Source organism: Sorex araneus, chromosome 5, assembly GCF_027595985.1.
Source record: "Sorex araneus isolate mSorAra2 chromosome 5, mSorAra2.pri, whole genome shotgun sequence".
Lineage (NCBI taxonomy): Eukaryota > Metazoa > Chordata > Mammalia > Eulipotyphla > Soricidae > Sorex > Sorex araneus.
In genome coordinates, this window is record NC_073306.1 from 84,153,448 (window position 1) to 84,173,754 (window position 20,307).

At 54.2% G+C, this 20,307-nt stretch overlaps 1 protein-coding gene across 1 annotated transcript; it reads right to left on the reverse strand.

Moving 5' to 3' along the window:
• Nucleotides 1-120: 120 nt before the first annotated feature.
• On the reverse strand, nt 121-19,353 carry SLC25A44 (solute carrier family 25 member 44). The gene is made up of 4 exons (XM_004619310.2): nt 19,196-19,353; nt 14,077-14,720; nt 6,517-6,644; nt 121-2,243 (listed from the first exon to the last, which is right to left on the reverse strand). The coding sequence occupies exons 2-4, from the start codon at nt 14,699-14,701 to the stop codon at nt 2,052-2,054; spliced, it is 945 nt and encodes a 314-aa protein (XP_004619367.1). The 5' UTR covers nt 14,702-14,720; nt 19,196-19,353; the 3' UTR covers nt 121-2,051.
• Between the last annotated feature and the right edge of the window lie 954 nt (nt 19,354-20,307).

A 20,307-nucleotide genomic window follows, 5' to 3' on the forward strand; every position in this document is an offset into this window, starting at 1 on the left:
CCGCTCCACCGGGAGGGGGAAGTGCCGCGAGCCGGGCTCTGGAGACCGGGCGAGCGCGCCGTCGCCTCCGTGAACTAACTTGACACCCGAGGGAATACGCGCAAACCACAGCACAGGGGCTCCATAAAAACTTTTAATTACATTTCAGAGACTTTGCACAGTGCCGACAGTGAAAGTTCGTTAACACTCACGAGCCCACTTATCAAAGGTTAACTGCGTCCGCATCTTCGTTTCCCCGGGCCTCCGACACTCCCGCCAGGCTGCCTGGCTGCCGAGCTTCACGCAAGATACTCCAGTTTGGGCTAAAAATTCCAGCTGGTGCAATCTATGGTCCTGGGAAAACGGAAACCCAAGGGACGGGTGGAAAATGTGGGGCGGGAAGCTGGGAAATACCGTCCAAGAGCCGAGTCTGGGGGGAGAACCCTCACCTCTCCCGCGGGTCCCCGCTCCCCGCCTTCCCCACAGGCAGGCTGAAGCCAGTGGGTCCCATCTCATGGCACAAGCAGGAGCTTGGGGGTGGGGGCACGTGCTTCTGTGACACGGTGGTTCTCGGGGGTGATTCGGGAAGATTCAGAGTCATCTGTGGGTGCACCCTTTGGCTGAGCATTTATGGAGAAAGATGGGAGGGTTCTTAATAAGGTGCAAGAAGGAACAAAATGAGGGAAAGGAAAAATGCCCCCCCCCAAAGATGCAGGACCCAGAGGGCAGTGGTGGTGGTACAAGCAGAGAAATACGGGTTCTGGCTTCTCATCTGGCTGGGGTGACAGGATGCAGGGCAACCGCAGGAAGAATCAAGGCTTCTTCGGGGAGCTGAGCACCTTTCACACTGGCACCGCGGCCTTCCCCAGAGGCTGGGGCCAATGAGACCGAAAGGATGGCTTCGGCCCAGTATTTCTGGGTCTGCCATGCCTTGTGACTCCACTTGCTGATCCCTGCTCCCTGCAACACAGGGTGGGGGGTCGTCATCGGGCTCCCAGGAGCTTCAGCAGAGAACCTCGGCAGTATGGTGCTGGTAAATGCGCTGGTCCTGTCCCACGGCTTCTGGAGCCCCTCAGCTCTCTCCCAGACAAGCGTTCCTCCAGGAGGAGCCATCTCTCAGGATCCCCCCCTGAGAACAAGCTTCCAGAAGTCCACGGGCTGGTGGTGAGCGCTGCTCAGAACCTGGGTCTGGGGCCTCGCTCTGCGGCGCACGGACCCTCTCCTGTCACTGTTCAGTCACCTTCTCTCTCAACCTTTCACTGTGCTCCCAAGTCCAGCGTGTCCCGGACGGTTCATCTACGAGTCTGGGCCAGGAAGCCAATGGCTGCTACTGTCCTAGGGCTGTTGGGCCAGTAAGGTTGACGTGGAGGGGACAAGGAGGTGGACTCGAGGTCCACACTACGTTTTCCCACATGTCTGACTGCAGGACTGGGGCTTGAACAGGAAATGACAAGTAGTCTGGTTCACAGATGATAAACAATACACCTCAAGAGAGCATCAACGTTTCTCCCCAACCTAAGGACGCTACGAAGAGGATGAGGGGGACAGGGTTTGGTCTGTGTGTACCCCCCACCCTGCCCCTGAGCAAAGGCGCCTGCCACCTGCCCCCAATGGCAGGGCCCAGGGTAGTCTGGTGGGCACCTCCATCCGGGATACAAATAAGCCAGTCTAAGAGCTGAGACCAGAAGGGGCTACAGCAGTGGCCGGGAAAGAGGGGAGCCCAGCAAGCACTATGTACAGCTCTTGGGAGCGCAAGGACACAGGTGGAGGCGGAAGCCAGGGGGCGAGCAGGGAGCAGGGGGCAGGGGCTGAGGGGCACATGGATGTCCTTTGGGCTGGACTGAGGGAAGTTTGGCAAGAGAATTAAAAATGGTGGGAGCAGGGGACCCGGTGTAGGGAGGCTCTTCAGCAAGGGCGGTTTCAAGTCTCTGTCACTGTCCCAGACAGGCCACCCGGCCCAGGATAGGGCTGTGGGGTGGGGGGAGGCTGGGGGGACACCGGGAGAGGACTTGTTCCTCCCCACTCTGCCCCAGCCCCGAGCAGTGGGAAACGGCTGGCTTCTCCCCACCATGTTACCAGTGCCTCGAGTCCACCAGCTCCGGGCGGAGGCTGAGTTTCTTGAGGCTCTCATAGCCCACCACAATGACGATGGTGGAGGGTGTGGCTGAGATGATTCTGGCCGAGAGGCCCTTCATGAGGCCCCACGGCCCCTCTTCGGCCATCAGCTGCCTGAAGGTCAGGATGATGGAGCTCTTGCCCTCCACCTGGAGAAGGCGACACAGGCGAAGGCGCTGGTCAGTGTCAGCTCAGCGCCCCCCGCACACTCTCCCTCCGCCTGAAAGTGTGCCGGCAAGAACCAGCCAGAGGGCCAGAATACGCTTCTGAGGGCCACGACAGCAGTGGCCGAGTATGGGCTGGGCTGACCCATGCCTGGGTCTGGGCGCTCAGCTTCCCGCCCTGCTAAGGGCAGTGCTGCAGGGAATCCGCACGATTCTCCAGATGTTTTCTTAAGGGACAGGGCCGGAGAGCTCGTGAAACTGGAGTGCATGTGGGAACCTCAACTTCATTTTCTGACACTGCATGGTCCCCCAGCAGCCCCAGGAGCAACCCCTGAGCACCGCCAAGAGCAATTCCTACCCCATCCCCGGCAGGAAGCTGGGAATAGGCCCTGGCAACATTGCGTATGCCCCTGCTACAAAAACAGTGAGGGCCAGAGAGAGTACAGGGATTAAGGCATGCCTGACCCAGGTTCAACCCCCAGCATTGCACAGGGGCCCCTGAGTGCTGCCAGGAGTGATCCAAAGGCACAAAGCCAGGAGTCAGGCCTGAACACCACTGGGTGTGGTCCCCAAACCAAACCCAAAGTGACAACAGTTTGTATCTACACCATGAGAAAACAGGATTACAGAGCCACCTTTCCCTGCCTATTTGTCATGCCTTTTATGCCATATTTTTCCTTTTTTATACTCCTGGCTCTGGACTCAGGGATGGCTCCTGGCAGTGCTTGAGGGACCTTATGAAGTGCTGGGGACTGAAACTGGGTCAGCTGCACGCCCTGAAACTCTATTGTACTATCTCTCCAGCCTCGCCAATTTTTTTCCTTGAAGTAAAAAAGGGAGCCTTGAATTAATTAAATACAAGTTACTGTCTCTCCTTAGAGGAGTAAGGAGCCAGGAACCTTGGACTGAGTACTCTGGCCTGGACTAACAGAGGGGCAGGCAGGGGGCAGAGAGCACACAGCTTGTGTGAGGCCCCGGGCTCAATCCACTGCACTGCCAGAAACAAAAAAAGGAGTCAGTCCATGAGTGTTCTATAAAACCCAAAAAGTTAGGGGCCCAGACCAATAGTACGGCAAGCAGGGCATTTGCCCTATACATGGCCAACCCAGGTTTAATCCTCAGCACTCCAAATGGTCCCCAAAGTCCACCAGGAGTGACCCTGAAAGCCAAGAATAAGCCCTGAGCACCGCCAGGTGTGACCCAAAACAAACAGAAATAAAGTTAGGGCCTGAGCGCTAGGACAACAGGTTCTGCACTTGCCTTGTATGCAGCTGACCCGGGTTCAATCCCCACCACCCAGAGAGTCCCTCAACCCCGCCAGGAGTGATTCCTGAGCACAACGACAAAAGTCAGCCCGGAGCATGGCCAGGTATGGGCCCCAAACCAACCAAACCTACAAATCTATAAGGTCTCACTGCCGCTCTGCCAGTCTGATTCAGAGTGATCAGCACGCCACTCTGCGCCCCCTCCTGGCCAACAGTCAGCGTGCACCCCACGACTACATGACCCTGGTAATGCAGGGTTCCCTTTGTGCCCCAGAGCCTGCCTTATAAACTTATTATAAGCCTGCCTTATAAATTTATTAATTTATAAGCAAATGACAAAGACCCACTTTACCAGTTTTACTTTAATTATTCCCCCTCCAATTTTACTTTTTTTTTTTGCTTTTTGGGTCACACTCGGCGATGGTGCTCAGGGGACCATATGGGATGCCGGAAATCAAACCCGGGTCAGCCGAGTGCAAGGCAAACGCCCTATCCGCTGTGCTATCGCACAAGCCCCCCAATTTTACTTTTTAAACCAAGACTTAACACTACGCATTTAAACAACTGTCAAGACTTACTGTATTACCAGCCGCAGGGATCATTCAACTAGACCCTCAGCACATGCAGATCAGCTAGACCCCTTTTTCAGTTGGCCCCTATTCTGTCTGACCCTAACAGGTGGTCACTTCTATGACAAATATGTCTCCTCCCCATTTCTGGGAGTTCCAAAGGTAGTGGCCTGTGCTTCCCCTCAAATCCCCTCCCCAAGCACGCAACAAGGTTTGGTGGAGAGAGGGGCAGAACCTTTCTTCACCTTATTGCATATTATTTTCATTTCTTTTCTTTTCTTTTTGCTTTATGGGTCACAGCTGGCAATGCATGGGGTTACTCCTGGTTCTGCACTCAGGAATTACCCCTGGCGGTGCTCAGGGGACCATATGGGATGCTGGGAATCGAACCCAGGTCGGCCGCGTGCAAGGCAAACGCCCTACCCACTGTCCTATTGCTCCAGCATATTATTTTCAAACCTATCTAATACCAATTTATACTGGGAGGGGAGAGGCAGGTGTGGAAAAGGAAGCTGGGGATCAGGTCAAGGATCTTATACAGGCAAGACATGCTACACCACTGAGTTCACATATTCCTAATCCCCTAATTCATTCACTTTCAAATAGGGGGTGTCATTCTTTCCTAGAGACAAAAGCAGATTTACCACTGATGCCACCCCAAACTCCTGACACCAATGAGAGTGCCTCACCCCAACCTGTTAAGGCTGTTTATCTTCCCACTCCTCCTACTCCTAATCCAATGCCCCGGTTCTCCTAGAAATCTCATTTGTTTTTGTTTGGGGGCCAAAGTCCGTGATGCTCAGGGCTCTGCACTCAGGGATCACTCCTGGCGGGGTAGGGGAACCTATGGGTTGACAGGATTGAACTAAAATCAGCTGCCTGCAAGGTAAGCGCCCTGCCCACTGAACTATCACTCGCCCTCTCCTGGAAACCTGGTCAGGTTCTCTTTTCACTGTTTCGGAACAGTAACTACAGTCCTCCCGGCTGCCCCCTGGAGTGGTGGGGACTGGGCCCAGGCTCCCTTCATGCAGAGCCTGCAGTCCCGCCCTTGGAGCCATCTCCCCAAAAGAGATTACATTCTCAGGGGTCAGAGCAATAATACAGCAGGTGGCATTTGCACTGTACATGGCCAACCCGGGTTCAATCCCCAGCATCCCATGAGGCCCCTCGGCACCACCAGGACAAACTTCTGAATGCAGAGCCAGGAGCAACCCCTGAGCACTGTAGCCCCAAAACAAAAACCAAAAAGAGATTGAGTTTTCTGGAGTCTATGGTGATATTTTTTTTTTCACTTAAGTTTTTTGTGATGCCAAAAATCATCTTTGAATCTTCCTTTTTCTCGTAAGCTAATCAAATCGGATATTAAAATCCCCTATTCTTGGAGATGGAGAGATAGTAACAAGGGTAAAGACACTTGCCTTGTGCAGCTGACCCTGGTTCAGTCCCTGGCTTGCTGTAGGGTCCCTCAACCCCTGCCAGAAGTGGTGCCTGGGCACAGAGCCAGGACTAAGCCCTGAGCTCAGTGTGTGGCCCCCAAACTAAAGTAATAACCCCTTTTGTCTCCATCTTAAGTTTTATACAGCAACATCTACCATTGACCATGCATCTTCACTCAGAGTCTATTTGCTTGACTTAGGTGATGTGAAATGGTCTTTAAACTAGCTGAAGGCAAGCCAGAGCAACAGTACAGCGGGAGAGATACTTGCCTTGAACACGGCTGGTCTGGGTTCAATCCCCAGCATCCCATATGGTCCCTTTACCATGTACTGCCAAGAATTATTCCTTGAGTATAGAGCCAGGAGTAATCCATGGGCACTGCCAGGTATGAACCCAAAACAAAACAAAACAAAACCCTAAAGACAAGAACTCTAATTTTCTTGTATTGTTTTGTTTGGGGGCCAACCAGGCAGTGCTCAGGGGTTATACCTGGCAGGGTTCGGGGGACCATATGGAATGCCAGGAATCAAACTCTTGTCAGTCACATGCACGGCATGTGTCCTGCTTGCTGTGTAATGACTCCAGTCCCAAAATGGGCAGCCTCTGCTGGGGAGCAGCAGCTCAGAAAGGGGCTGCCTGAGCAGAACTGGCTGGACTGGGGGAACAGGACCTGGAATTCTGAGAACACAGATTCTCATGACACACCAGGGGTCAGTGCAGAGTGGAGGGTAAGGAAGGTGGAGGCCTGCAGGAGGAGGGACGTGTGGGAGTGGGGACACATGGGAGGAGGGGGGGCAGGTGGGAGAGGGGGGAATACATGGGAGAGGGGGGCACATGGGAGAAGGTGGGACACTCAGGAGGAGGGGGTCACGCGGGAGGAAGGGGACACATAGGAGGAGGACATGTGGGACGGGGGACATGCAGGAGGAGGGGGGTACGCAGGAGGTGAGGCCACGCGAGGGGGGGCACGAGGGAGGCGGCTCTTACCTGCACTCGGGTGCGGATGACGTCCATGGGATTGGTGAGGATAGATGCGGTGGCTGCGGCCAGAGGCCCGGAGATGGCTTGGAAGACGATGTGCGGACACTCTTTAGGGCACAGGTGCGAGAGCTGCTCTGGAATGCGAGGAGAGAAACACCTGAAAATGGTGCCTCCTGCAGCCCTGGCCCGCCCCAGACCACGACACTCCCCGAGCCTGGCTGAACCAACGGGGACATCTACCCAGCGCCAGCCTCTCAGAAATCCTCAGTTGTACCACCACTGTACCGCTGTCATCCCGTTGCTCATCGATTTGCTCGCGTGGGCACCTGTAACATCTCCATTGTGAGACTTCTTGTTACTGTTTTTGGCATATCAAATACGCCACGTGTAGCTTGCCAGGTTCTGCCATGCGGCGAGATACTCTCGGTAGCTTGCTAGGCTCTCCAAGAGGGGCAGAAATCCTCAGTTACTTTTTTTTTTTTGGTCGGGGTGTGGGTGGGCGGGGTGGGGGTGGATGGGGGGTGGGGGTGGATGGGGGGTGGGGGAGGTGGGGTTGGGCCATACCCAGCGATGCTCAGGGCTTATTTCCTGTGCTCAGGAATTACTCCTGGTGGGACTCAGGGAACCATATGGGATTCCAGGGATCAAACCAGAGTCGACCTCGTGCAAGGCAAGCGTCCCATCCGCTGTACTAATGCTCTGGCCCCACACTCTGAATGGGACAAGACTCTTCTCAGTACTGGAGAGGTCCGGGGGAAAGCACTAACCCTGCATGCGGCTGACAAGGGTCCAATCCCCAGCACCCCACAGGTTCCCCTAAGCCTTACAAGGAATGACCCCTGAACACAGAGCCAGGAGTAAGCCTTGAACACCTCCAGTTTGGTCCAAAACGAATAAATTGAATTAAAATTAAAATTACGTTAAAATAAAATAAAATCACGGGCCAGAAAGTGAGCTCAATGGTAGAACATTTGTCTTGCATATATGAGAATCTGGGCTTGATTTCCAGCATTGCATGGTTCCCAGAGCACTGCTAAGAGCAAGCCCTGAGCACAAAGCCAGGAGTAGCCCACACACAATCTGGTATGGGTGCAAAATAAAATGAAATTAAAATTATAATCTATGAGGCTGTAGCGACAGCACAGCGGGAAGGACGTTTGCCTTGCACGTGGCTGACCCGGGTTCGAATCTCAGCACCCCATATGGTCCCCTGAGCACTGCCAGGGGGTAATTCTTTTGTTTTTTTTTTGTTTTTTTGGGTCACACCCGGCGATGCACAGGGGTTACTCCTGGCTCTGCACTCAGGAATTACTCCTGGCGGTGCTCAGGGGACCATATGGGATGCTGGGATTCGAACCCGGGTTGGCCGCGTGCAAGGCAAACACCCTGCCCGCTGTGCTATCACTCTAGCCCCAACCCAGGGGGTAATTCTTGGCAGCAGAGCCAGGAGTAACCCTGTGCATTGCCAGGTGTGACCCAAAAAGAAAAAAAAAAAAATTTCCATTCTTCAGGGTATGCTATTTGACAGGTACAAGTCAGGCATACACAGCCATGTCAGTCATAACGGTACGAGTGAACAATAAAATAAAACATTATCTGAGAAGCTCAACAGGCTAGAGCACACGTTTTCACGTGGGAACCCTGGTTTCACCAGCACTGCCAGGACCAACTCCCCCAGCACACTGAGCCGGGAGGGGCCTTCAAGCACCCTCAAAAGACAAAGAGAGGGGAAGGAAGACCCAGGGCAGCCACATGGAAGGCAAACTTCCTTAACCCCATCCTGCACTATCTCTTTGGCCCTCAAAGTTGTTAGTTTTTTATATGCTTTGTTTTCATTTTGGGGTCACACCCAGGTGTGTTCAGGGCTTCCTCCTGGCCCTGCACTCAGGGATCACTCCTGGCGGGCTCAGAAAACCATATGGGCTGCCAGGAATCCAACCTGGGTCAGCCAAGTGCAAGGCACACGGCCTCCCCTCTGTGCTATTGCTCCAGCCCCAGGGTTGCTGTTTTTAACCAAGGAGTGTGGGAACCCTTTCCAGGGTGAGGTTTAAGATGCATCCCACACAGGGGCTGGAGAGATAGCACAGCGGGTAGGGCGTTTGCCTTGCACGCGGCCGACCCGGGTTCAAATCCCAGCATCCCATATGGTCCCCTGAGCACGGCCAGGGGTAATTCCTGAGTGCAGAGCCAGGAGTAACCCCTGTGCATCGCCGGGTGTGACCCAAAAAGCAAAAAAAAAAAAAAAGATGCATCCCACACAAATCTGTGGTAATAGCTTTCTGGAACAATCCCAAGCAAAGGACCTGAAACTCAGCGTGCAGAGAAGGAAAGAACACTGGCTGAGGCTCGAGGGGTAACTCACTCAGAACCCCAGAGTCTTTGATAGGACGCTGGCTTTTGCTCTGAGCCTGTGGCAAGACAGATTCAACACCTCAAAGATTCCCTCTTGGTTTTCTCTCTACAATTCAGACTATTCATTCGTTCTGTTTTTTTTCCTTTCAGTTGTTAAGGAGGCCACACTTAGCAGTGTTGAGGGATGCCAAGGGTGTCAGTGCCAGAGACTGAGCCCCAGGGCACTGTGCGTGCAAGGCATATCTGCCAACTTGAGTTACACCCCACACCTGCCAGCTTCTCTCAACAATTCAAGTATCATAAACCTTTTAAGAATCTTCTTTTCCTACAGGGTTGGAGAAACAGTACAGGAGTTAAGGTGTTAACCTTGCATATAGCTTGATCCCGGTACCCCATATGGTCTGCTGAGTACTGCCAGGGTGATCTGATCGCTGAGTACATGTGTGGCTCAAAAACGAACCCCCCACAAAATATTTTTCTGTGAGCTGATAATTCAGTGGGCACAGGGCACAGGCTCTGTGGGCAGGAGGTCTGGGTACACACAGGCCCCTAAGCTCAAGCCTGAACGATGCTCAGGGAACAGCTCTGCAGCACTGTCAGGTGTGGCCCCAAAAGGCACTCCCCATGCCTGCAAAACAAAAAAGAAATTTTTTCTCACACCGGGATTTTTCTTGCTGTTGTTTCTGGTTGGGGGCCATACTTGAGAGCTTGGGGGACCATTCGTTGTCAGGAACTGAATCCAGGACTTTGGGAGTGCAAAAGTATATGCTCCTTGGGGCTGGAGCAATAGCACAGCGAGTAGGGCATTTGCCTTGCACGCAGCCGACCCGGGGATCGATTCCCAGCATCCCATATGGTCCCCTGAGCACCTCCAGGAATAATTACTGAGCGCAGAGACAGGAGTAATCCCTGTGCATCGCCTGGTGTGACCCCCCCCAAAAAAAAGTATATGCTCCATTCCCCCCTGTCCCAGTACGTTAAGCTTTAGAAGCTTACAGCCAGACAAGCAAAGACTAAGGGACGAACACAAGCCCCAAGCTCTACCAGGTGGAAGTGACCACCTCTGGGAATTCCTCAAGCTGCCCAGAGTCCTTCTCATGGGCACCTCCTGTCTGCTAATTAAGTTTTTGCCATGGCTGGAGACAAAGTCCAGGGTTTAAAACACTTGCCCTGCACGCAACTGACCCTGATTCAATCCCCTGCACCACAAAGGGTCCTCTGGGTACCACCAGGAGTGATCTGGGCACAGGGCCAAAAATAAGCCAAGAGCAAGCCAAGAGCACTGCCAGGGAAGAAAGAAACTGCAAACATAGCCAGGGGTATCTGCATTGGCATGAGGATGCCGGCATCGGCTCCCAGGCCTGCAAGTCACAGCAAGACCCAAATTAGCCACACATGCCATACTCCTGGGCATAGAGAGGGGAAGACAAAACAGACCGGGGAGCGGGGGGCGGGGGCAGACCCACACCTCTTTTGTGCTGTCACTCATTCAACAAATTTCCCGGGCACCCATTCCCGGCACAGCACAAGAGAAACCCAGATGAACTGGTTCCAGTCCCTTCTGGCTAAAGAACCATGGCCAATTTCCATGTGTGGATACCTCCCCAGGAGCCCGGACCTTGAGAGGCATGAGGCTAAACTCAGGAAAACGGGGGCCGCAGACACAGGACAGCAGGGAAGGCACTTGCTTTACACAAGACTGTACCAGTTTGATCCTTGGAACCCCATAAATGGAAGTGACTCCTGAGCACAGAGCCAGGAGTAAACCCTGAGAATTGCTGGGTATAGGCCCCAAACTATAAAATTCAAAAAGAAAAGTGCTTTGGCAGCATATACATCAAAACTGTCACATACACAGAGGAGCAGGGCACAGGATGACACACAATTCATGGAGCACCGGAGGGGGGCAAAAATAGGGTCAGGGATGTGGCTTAGCAGTAGGACACTTACATGGATGAGGGCCAGGGGCTGGTTCCTGGCACCCCGAAAGGAAACCACAATGGGTTCAGGAGATAGTACAGTGGGTAGGATGCTCACCTTGCATGCTACTGGCCCAGGTTCAATCCCCAACACCCTATGAGCCCCGAGCTCCACCAGGAGTGATCCCTGAGCAGGAGCAGGAGTAAGCACAGAATACCAAAAACCACAAAAATAAAAAGAAACCAATAAAACCCTCCCACCTCTGCAGCGCAGGAGAGGTAAGTCACACAAGGTGAGCATCAGGCAAATGCTAGAACTGCCTTAAGAAAGAGGCAGGACGGGGGGCTGGAGTACAGCAGGCAGGGTGCTTGGCTTGCATAAGGCCAACCTGGCACCCCAGATGTTCTCCTGAGTGATCTCTGAGCACAGAGACAGGAGTAAGCCCTGAACACGGCAGATGTAGCCCAAATGAAAAAGAAAAAAAGAAAAGAAAGAGGCGGGGCCAGGGAGATGGCTCAAAGGGCTGAGCTTTGCATGCGGGAGGCCCTGGTGTGATCCCCTATACCACATGGTTCCCTGAACACTGCCAGGAAAGAGCATAAACACAGAGCTGCAAAGAACTCCCCTATTCACACACTCCACACCACCAGTGTGGGCCCAAAACAAAAGAAAAACAAACATTGGAGGCTGAAGCTACAGTGGGCAGGGTGCATGCCTTGCACACAGCTGACCCAGGCTCAATTCCCCAGCATCCCCCTCCGAGACCACCAGAGGTGATACCTGTGTGCAGAGCCAGGTAACCTGAGTGCTATTATTAGGTGTGGTCCCTTAACAGAAAACAATCAAAAAAGATGACTGGGATTGGGACTAGAGCAATAGCAGAGCAGACAGGGTGCTCTACTCCCCCTCCCCAAATAATTTTTTTTTATTTTAAAATTTAAAAGAATAGAGCAACGGGGAGAGATCAGAGGGTGCAGGCTTTGCCAACATGAGGCCAGCATCCATTCCTGGCACCGTTTTGTCTCCTAAGCACCATCACCCCAAGAATCTGATAGGAGCTGGAGAGAGCTCAGAGGGTAGAGCTCAGGCTTTGCAGGCAGGAGACCGGGGTTTGATTCCTGGCACTGCAAAATCATCTGGTCACAGCCTGGAGTGCCCGGAACCCCAAGCACAGATCTGGGAGCAGCCCCTGCGCATCACTGGATTTCTCCTCTACCCCCCCCAAAGAAAGTCTGACAGAGTGGTAAGGTCAAGCCTTGCACATCTGAGACCTGGGTTCAACCTGAGATAGCACAAAAGAAGAAGGAAAAAAAAATAATAATCTTAGAAGATAGGGCGGAGTGTGGAGCCCCAGGGTCTGAATTGCACTGTGTCAGGTGAAAAAGTCAAGAAATAGAACTAGAAAGAGAACACAGATGGTGCGATCAGAGAAACGGGGAGACACAGGAAAGCACAGGGCCAGGGAAACTAAAGGGTCACAGGTTAGGAAGCGCTTACAAAACCTGATAAGGAAAATTCCAAGTGGGAGGGGACAGACACTGGCAGGGCTGGAAGCCAGCGGTAGGGATGGTGCAAGCACAGCCTGCCCTACCCGGCATTTCGCCACCCAAAGCTGCAGTTGGCACATATAGGTCCTATGCACCTCCACATTGTGGGGGGAGTGGGGAACCCTCCCAGTGGTGTGTAAGGGTCCCTTGCAAAGCCAGGCTCAGCTGTAGAGTTCTCCCAGCCCCTCAGTGCCAACTCTGGGCAATACACTCCATCCCTCCATCCACCCCCTCCTCAGATGGACATCGAGGGGAATGCATACAGAGGGCCTCAAAATCGTTACCTGGCAAGCCCCCATCTGGAAAATACCTTAAAAGTAAAATGTCTGTCTGGGTCTGGAGCAATAGCACAGCAGGTAGGGCGTTTGCCTTGCATGCGGCCGACCAGGGTTCAATTCCCAGCATCCCGTATGGTCCCCTGAGCCCCGCCAGGAGTAATTCCTGAGTGCATGAGCCAGGAGTAACCCCTGTGCATCGCCGGGTGTGACCCAAAAACCAAAAAAAAAAAGTAAAATGTCTGGGGCTGGAGCAATAGCACAGCGGGTAGGGCATTTGCCTTGCATGCAGCTGACCCGGGTTCGATTCCTAGCATCCCATATGGTCCTCTGAGCACTGCCAGGAGTAATTCCTGAGTGCATGAGCCAGGAGTAACCCCTGTGCATCGCCAGGTGTGACCCAAAAACCAAAAAAAAAAAAAAAAAGTAAAATGTCTGGGGCTGGAGCAACAGTACAGCAGGTCAGGCACTTGCCTTGCACACAGCTGACCCAAGTTCGATCCCTGACATCCCATATGGTCCCCGAGCCCACCAAGAGTAATCCCTAAGCATAAAGCCAAGAGTAAGTCCAGAGTAAATCTGTGTTCCCCTGAGCCCCCAAAAAGCAAAATATGTATGAACAAAATTATTCTTTTCAATTTTTTTGTTCTGGGTCACATCCAGGAGAGAGATTGTACAGCAGTACAGCAGGAAGGCACTTGCCTTGTACATGGCCAACCTGGGTTCACTCCCTGGTATCCCATATGGTCCCCCCAAGTACCACAAGGAGTAATTCCTGAATGCAGAACCAGGAATAACCCCTGAGCATTGATTGCCGGGTGTGGAGTCCAAAACAAAACAAAAAAAAAAAGGTGAGAGAGTTGGCAGTAGACAGGGCAGATGAGTGGTCCCATTTCTAGGGGCCACTGGGCCATCCCGCCGTGCTCGGGGCCTCCAGAACTACCCAAATGACACTCGGGAAACATGCGGTGCAGGGAACTGAACCTGGGTTGGGGGTGTGTCAGGAATGGTCCTGCCCACTGTGCCGGCCCAGCCCTGGAGGCAGGGATTTGAAGGTGAACCTGCCAGGTCTATGGCGAGCTTCTGGGTCAGCTGCCTTCCTCAGCAATGTCCAGCCCCACACTGTAAACTGAACCTCCTCACTTCCACACAGTTCAAGGGCTACAGAGACAGGGTAGGGGGTAGGATGTTTCCCTCGTGCATAGGCAGCCTGGGTTCAATCCCTGGCACCATGTCAGGGTTCCTGAGCCCACCAGGAGTGAGCCCTGAGCACAGAGCCAGGAGTAAGCTCTGAGTATCACCAGGTGTGGCCACAAAACTAAACAAAAGAAGCACCATCTCTGAATTCCTCAGATGTTGGCTGAAAAAACAGTTTAGTGTTCCACCAGCTCCCCAACCTCAACAGGCATCGCACAGTTATCTTGGCCCCCTGAGCTCCTCCACCTCAGCCCCCACCAGACTCCTCCACTTACCCGCGTAGAAGTGGTAGAAGGGCCACCACACTGCACTGTTGGGTATGTAGGTGAGCAGTGAAGCCACGTAACCTCGGTAGAAGCCACGAAGGCCATCGGCCCGTAGGATCTGCTTGATGATGTCCTTGGTCTGCCCGAAGGCCAGCACGCTGTGGCCCTCCGAAGTCCCGCGCACCTGGAAACGGCCCATCCTCTCCCCCTTGCGCTGCATCATCAGGTGCTGGGAGACCACGTCGATGGGTACCGTGATGCTCTGGGCCACTAGGGAGGCTGAGCCACCGGCCACCAGCGACTTGACTGTGTTGCTCTGGCTGTAGTCGGCCACAAACTTGCGGGTGAGCTCATACGTGGTGACGTAGCACTGGCCGGAGATGAGCGTGAACGTGTTGACCAGGAAGCCCCGGTAGAGGCCACTCACACCGTCCGCCCGCAGGATCTTGATGAAGGCGTCGAAGGTGCCGTGGTACATGCTCTTGCCCTTCTGCACCTGCAGCCTCGTGCGGATGAGCGTGAAGGGGTAGACGCTGACACGGATCATCATGGTCATGGCCACCCCGAACACGTAGAACTTCTTCTTGTCCAAGTGCTCCCACTCGATGATCTGGATGTTGCGCTTGTCCTCCATGGCGGCAGCAGGCCTGGGGCTGGGAGGGAAGTTGGGGGGCAAGGGTGGGCATGTGATCATGTCCAATCGCTGCAGGTCCCCCTCTGACACTCCCAAGGCTCAGGCTTAACCAGCTTGGCCGTGCCAACTGCTACCGGGATCTCCCTTCACAGATGAGGAAACTGCCCGCCACCTCGGCTCTGAATAGTCCTGACTCAGGCACCTTCCTTCAGGAAGCCCTCCTTGCTTCACAAGCCGCACTGACTCTCTCATCCTCAGTTAGGGGCTTGGTGCTTCTACAGCATCTGCTAACAACTTCCTCACCTTTCTTTTGTTCTGTGCTCCACACCCAACTATGCTCAGGGCTGACTCCTGACCCTGTGCTCAGAGATCGTTCCTGGAGGAGTTCAGGAACCCTGGGTGGTGCCAGGGACAGAACCTGGGACGGCTGCATGCAAGGCCAATGCCCTCCCTGCCACACAGTCCCTCCAGCCCAAACCTCATCTTCCTGCTGGCATCCCCTGCCGGCCCCTCGAGCTCCCCCATGCACACTTCCTGCACTTGTTTTTCCCTGGGCTGCCTTAGAAAACAGTGGGGAGGTAGAAAGTAAATGGGGCGCTCACACCCCATCACCACCTCCCCTGGCTCCAGGGAGAGGAGTCGAAAAGCCAGGAAGCAGCCAAAGGTCAGAGTCCGGTGTGGTTACTAGATAACTCACTCCAGACAACACAAAGCCACAGCCAGGGGCTGAGGCATTTCACTGAGTCACGTCTGGAACATGGAGAATATGAAGAGAACATGGCTGGCCCCTTCGACCTCAACGCCCGTGAGCCATCATCACCCAGGCTGAGCTATCCCTGGCATGCTCAAGTGACACAGAAGATGCAGGTTCTGCCTCTGAGGGAGCTGTGGTCTGTTCAAGAAAATCTGGGTGTCGGGGGCTGGAGCGATAGCACAGCGGGTAGGGCGTTTGCCTTGCACGCAGCCAACCTGGGTTCGAATCCCAGCATCCCAAATGGTCCCCTGAGCACCGCCAGGAGTAATTCCTGAGTGTAGAACCAGGAGTAACCCCTGTGCATTGCTGGGTGTGACCCAAAAAGCAAAAAAAAAAAAAAAAAAAAGAAAAGAAAACCCGGGTGTCCTCCAGAGCATCTGTATAAGACACGCGAAGAAGAAACCAGGGCAAACTGATGTTCCAGCAGCCGGGAAGTCCCAATGCTGACCAGCCTAATAACTGAATGAAACCAGTGACTTCCTGTGGCCAGAGAGATTGGACAAGGGTGAAGGTGCTTGCCTTGCACACGGCCAACTCTGGTTCAGTCCCTGGCATCCCGTAGGGTTCCCCAAGCCCTGCCAGGAGTAACCCCTAAGCACAGAGGCAGGAGTAAGCCCTGAGCACCACCACATGTGCCCTGTCTGCTCCCTCCGCCCCAAGCCAGTAACTTCGAACTTAAGAATGGTCAAACAAGGGGACACCACGTGCTGGGCACATATTAATGGTGATGCCAGAAGCTCCTGTGATCATCGGGCTTCCTGGCAGAGTACCAGCACCGTGAAGGGAGGGCATATCCACCCCGTGGGAAGGAGGCAACCACGGCCAAGTGCTGGGAAGCCCAGGGCTGGGCCAGGACAAGGAATTGGTGGGTAGGTCATGAGTGGGTTCCTCCCACAGATGGCACAGTGGCCTCCTCCCAACCTCCCCTGGCAGCCCGAGGGATGATGTCCCAAGGGAGGCCCTTCCAGAGAAGGAGTCACACTGTCTTCCCACCTACGATGACTGTCCTCACGGCTCCCAGTCACTGCCAACTTTCCTACTGCCCAACCGGGGACACTGAGTGTCCTGAACGCTTTTCACCCGTTGAGTTTCACACTCCCCTGGGCACTTAGACACTCCACCAAGTGATGAAACCGTAGGTCAAAGAGGTCAAAAGAACCAAGGTCAGGCCAGAGGTCAGAGGTGGTGGCAGGAAAGCAACCAGGAACTCGCCTGGGGCCCGCCAGGCCCCAGAGCCCCTGTGAGCAGTGACCTCTGACACAAGCCACCCTGAGCGGTCCAGAGCCAGGTCACCCCCCACCGGGGTGGGCCTCAGGACTGCCAGTGATGCAAGGGCTCCGCACGAGCACCGGAGTCTCCTCAGTGGATTTGCGGGGGGCCCAGCTCTCCCAGGGTACTTGTGAGGTGGCCAGGCTGAGGGGCAGGGCGGGCACCTCACTTGAACGGGCAGAAAGAGGACAGCGGTACTGGCAGGGGTAGGCCAAGATACAGGAACAAAGGTGCCGCTTCTCCACCATCACTGAAGATGGAGAACAGCACAGGGCTCAGGGCCTGCTTTCCTCCAGCTCCCAAATGGCAAATCTCCTGAAGGAACAGGGGGTGCCCGTGTGGGTGACGCCTAACACTGTCCTAGGGACCAGAGATCAAGAAGAGATTCACCTTTGAGGGAGGAAGACAACCCACCCAGTGCCCATAGCAGGGGCGAGCTGTCCCTAAGGACAGGGTCTCAATCCGTGTCCTTGAAGCGGCCCAGATTCCTGCAGAGAGAGACCTGCGGCTCTGGCCTGCTCCTGCAACCTTTCCTGGCACCCAATTCCCTCTCCCACACTTGCCTGCAGTTTTCCCCCCTTGCTTATTTGAGTGCATGGCCTCCCTTCTGGGCCTTTCTCCCAGATGTGAACACTATCCAGGCACAAACGTTGCAGTGCTTTCTATGGAGACCCAACAAAGACCCTGATGATCCCCAAGTCACCAAGTGAGGCATTTCAGCAGAGCTCTCTCTGACACTCCACAGCAAGGGCCAAACTCCCCAACAGGTGCCTCTCTGCTCCATAGTCAAAAAAATAAATAAATAAAAATCACACCAGACAGGTTGAAGAGATAGGGCACTTTGGTGCTTTGTATGCAGTCAAGTCTGGTTTGATCGCCAATGTCATATGGTTCCCCACGCATTGCCAAGTGTGACCTCCCTCTCCCAAGACCATAACTGGGAAGATTCAGGTTGAGGGACAATGTCACCTGGACAGCAAAGTGATACAGAGCAAACCTATAATCCAAAGAGGCAAGCTGAAGCTGTATCTCCATTACCTCCCAGGTTGGTGACCAAGTCACGCCGCTGAAATTTAGTTTGCTCATCTCTGAAATGGGGAGCTGAGTTACGTGGCAGAGTGGCACAGTTCCCACAGAGTTTATCTGTGAATGCATTTCATTAACAGTATATTTTGCTTTTTTTTTTTGTGGGCGGCGGGGGGGGGGGGGGGTGGTGGGAGTTGGTGGTTCCAGTCTTAAACCCTGGACCTTGTAGATGAAGCACATGAACTCTGCTACTGGGATGACAAACCCGGGGCCACTGAGAAAGTGCTTCTCTCTCTGCAGAAAGTTCTTGCGGATAGGTTGTTCTACATTCCTGACATTCAGAGAGGGGCAGCCTGAGTACCCCCTGGAATAAATGACGAAGCAGATCTGCAGAATTTCAGAATGTCACCCAGACCTGCTGAACAGTGCTAACATTTTTTTTTTCCAGGGAGGGTGACACCTAGCTATGCCCAGAGCTTATTCCTGTTTCTTCACTGTTCACTCCAGGTGAGATTCAAGGAACCCTATGCGGTGCAGAAAATCGAATACTTGTCAGCTGCATGCATGAGCCTTCCCCTCCCCCTCCACCCCTAGGTTCAATCTCTCCGGCCCAAAAGGTAACATTTTAACTAGACTTGCTTCTGACAACCTATGTTCAGGTACTGGAAAGTATTGCTGGAAATGTTAAGGGATGTCGGTATTAAAATGATAGTTACATCCAGTCCAGGGCGATGACAACTAGGTGAGGCACTCTCTGACTATGCTGCTTACCACTAAAACTGACATCTGCTAGATCCATTCAGCCCTGCACGGCCACCCCGTCATCTCCAATCACCTCCTGCCTCTGTCCACTGGACAGTCCTCGGGACTGCTCCCCTTTCCTCAGCTGAGAACAAAGAAATCTTGGCTCTCCACGCTGTTGCTGTTCTCTCCAGGACATCTGCACCAAGGCTCCGCGTGGCAGCGCCGACCGCGCGCCCGGTCGCGTCCACGGTTCTCCTGGCTTCCTAATGAGCGCTCGGCCTAGCTGCGGTCCCAGACCGCCAGAGAGCCGCAAGCGCCCCGCAATCGGGATGAAACTCCCACCCGGCGACCGCTCGGCAAGCCCGAGCGCTCCCCCACGTGACCCCGCATCGCAAACACCACATGACAGTGCTCCCTCCACTCCACGTGACAGCCCTTTCTGCACCTCCGGCGCGGACCCCCCAGCCCCCTCCCGCACCGCCGCCTCCGTGTCCTTCCACATGCCCCTCACCACGCTCCTCTCGCTGTCCGCGCCCCGCTTGCTCCTCCGACAGGAACCTGCCGCGCTGCAGTCGCCCTCCATCCCCCCCAAAAGTGCGCGGCGGGTCCCCCAACGATGAAGACACCCGCTGCTTCCCTGACAGCTCCAGCCAGGACCTCGGGCACTGCCGCCCTCAAGCCCCCCGAGGCGGCGGTCTCACCTTCCGAGATCAGGGAGGTTCCGCCGCGAGCGAAGCGAACCCCAGACCCGGACCTCTAGGCCGCAGCTCCCACTCTCGCCTCTGGCCCCGGCGACTCTCGGCCTCGGGTCGCATCTTCCTCCATCTCGACCCGGCTCCCTGTACTGACGGAACCGGAAACGGACGCTCTCACTCCCGCCCCTGGAGCAGGGGGAAGGTGAGCGGCGGACAAATTTACCAATGGGGTTCCGATATTTTTACAGATCTAGCCCCGCCCCCGGAGCGAGGCCGGGAGGACATTTTAAGTTGGGGCAATAGCCCCGCCTCTTTTACCTTCTCTGTGCCCTCAGCTCTACGGCGCGTGCTTGTCCTTTCCAGCTTTGGGGGTGGGAATTGAGTGACGGGCAGCTCTTAGAACATCCGGTTCTAAGTGGGTCACCTTGTGTTTCGGATCTATTGTAATTCTTTTTTTCACTTTTCGTCTTGGGGGCCATCCCAGTGGCGCTCAGGGCTTACTCCTGGCTCTGTGCTCAGGAATCACTCCTGGCTGGGCTCGAGATTCCGAGGCTTTGGGCTTTGGGATTCCAAAGGTCGAACACGGTCGACCGAATACAAGGCAAACAAGCGCCCTACCTGTCCTATCCATGACCCTCTATTGTAATTCTTAAATTCACATCTAGTCTGAGTTTTGTATACATTTCCGTATCTCGAACATTTTAAGAAGGTAGGCAGACTGCAGCTGGAAGGGCTGGGTTAGACAATTTTGAGGAACTAGAAACATACTGCTGCCCGGTAGGTGACACTGCTTACCACTCAGAAAGATATTCAGCTCAATTTTAAAATGAGGGGGGAAAGGGGACCTTGCGTGCAGCTGACTCAGGTTCAGTCCCCATCACCACCTCGGTCCCGTGATCTCTGAGTGGAGAGCGAGGAGTAAGCTCTGAATACAGCCAGCTGTGGCCCCAAAACCAAAACAACAGAGAAAGGGAGGTAGTATAGGGATTAAGGCACTTGCCTTGCATGATGATCTGTTCTATTCCCAACAGGAACAACCAAGAAGAGGTGAGAAAAGTCAGCACCAGAGTGAGACTCCAAATGTCCCCACAAGAAGTGGGGCACAGAATGGGGCATAG

Coding starts and splice junctions, on each gene's coding strand:
- SLC25A44 (XM_004619310.2), bottom strand. CDS start 14,701: ATGGAGGACAAGCGCAACATCCAGATCATCGAGTGGGAGCACTTGGAC. Junction 6,645..14,076: donor CTTCTACCACTTCTACGCGG/GTAAGTGGAGGA, acceptor CTCGCATTCCAG/AGCAGCTCTCGCACCTGTGC. Junction 2,244..6,516: donor TCATCCGCACCCGAGTGCAG/GTAAGAGCCGCC, acceptor CGCCTTCTCCAG/GTGGAGGGCAAGAGCTCCAT.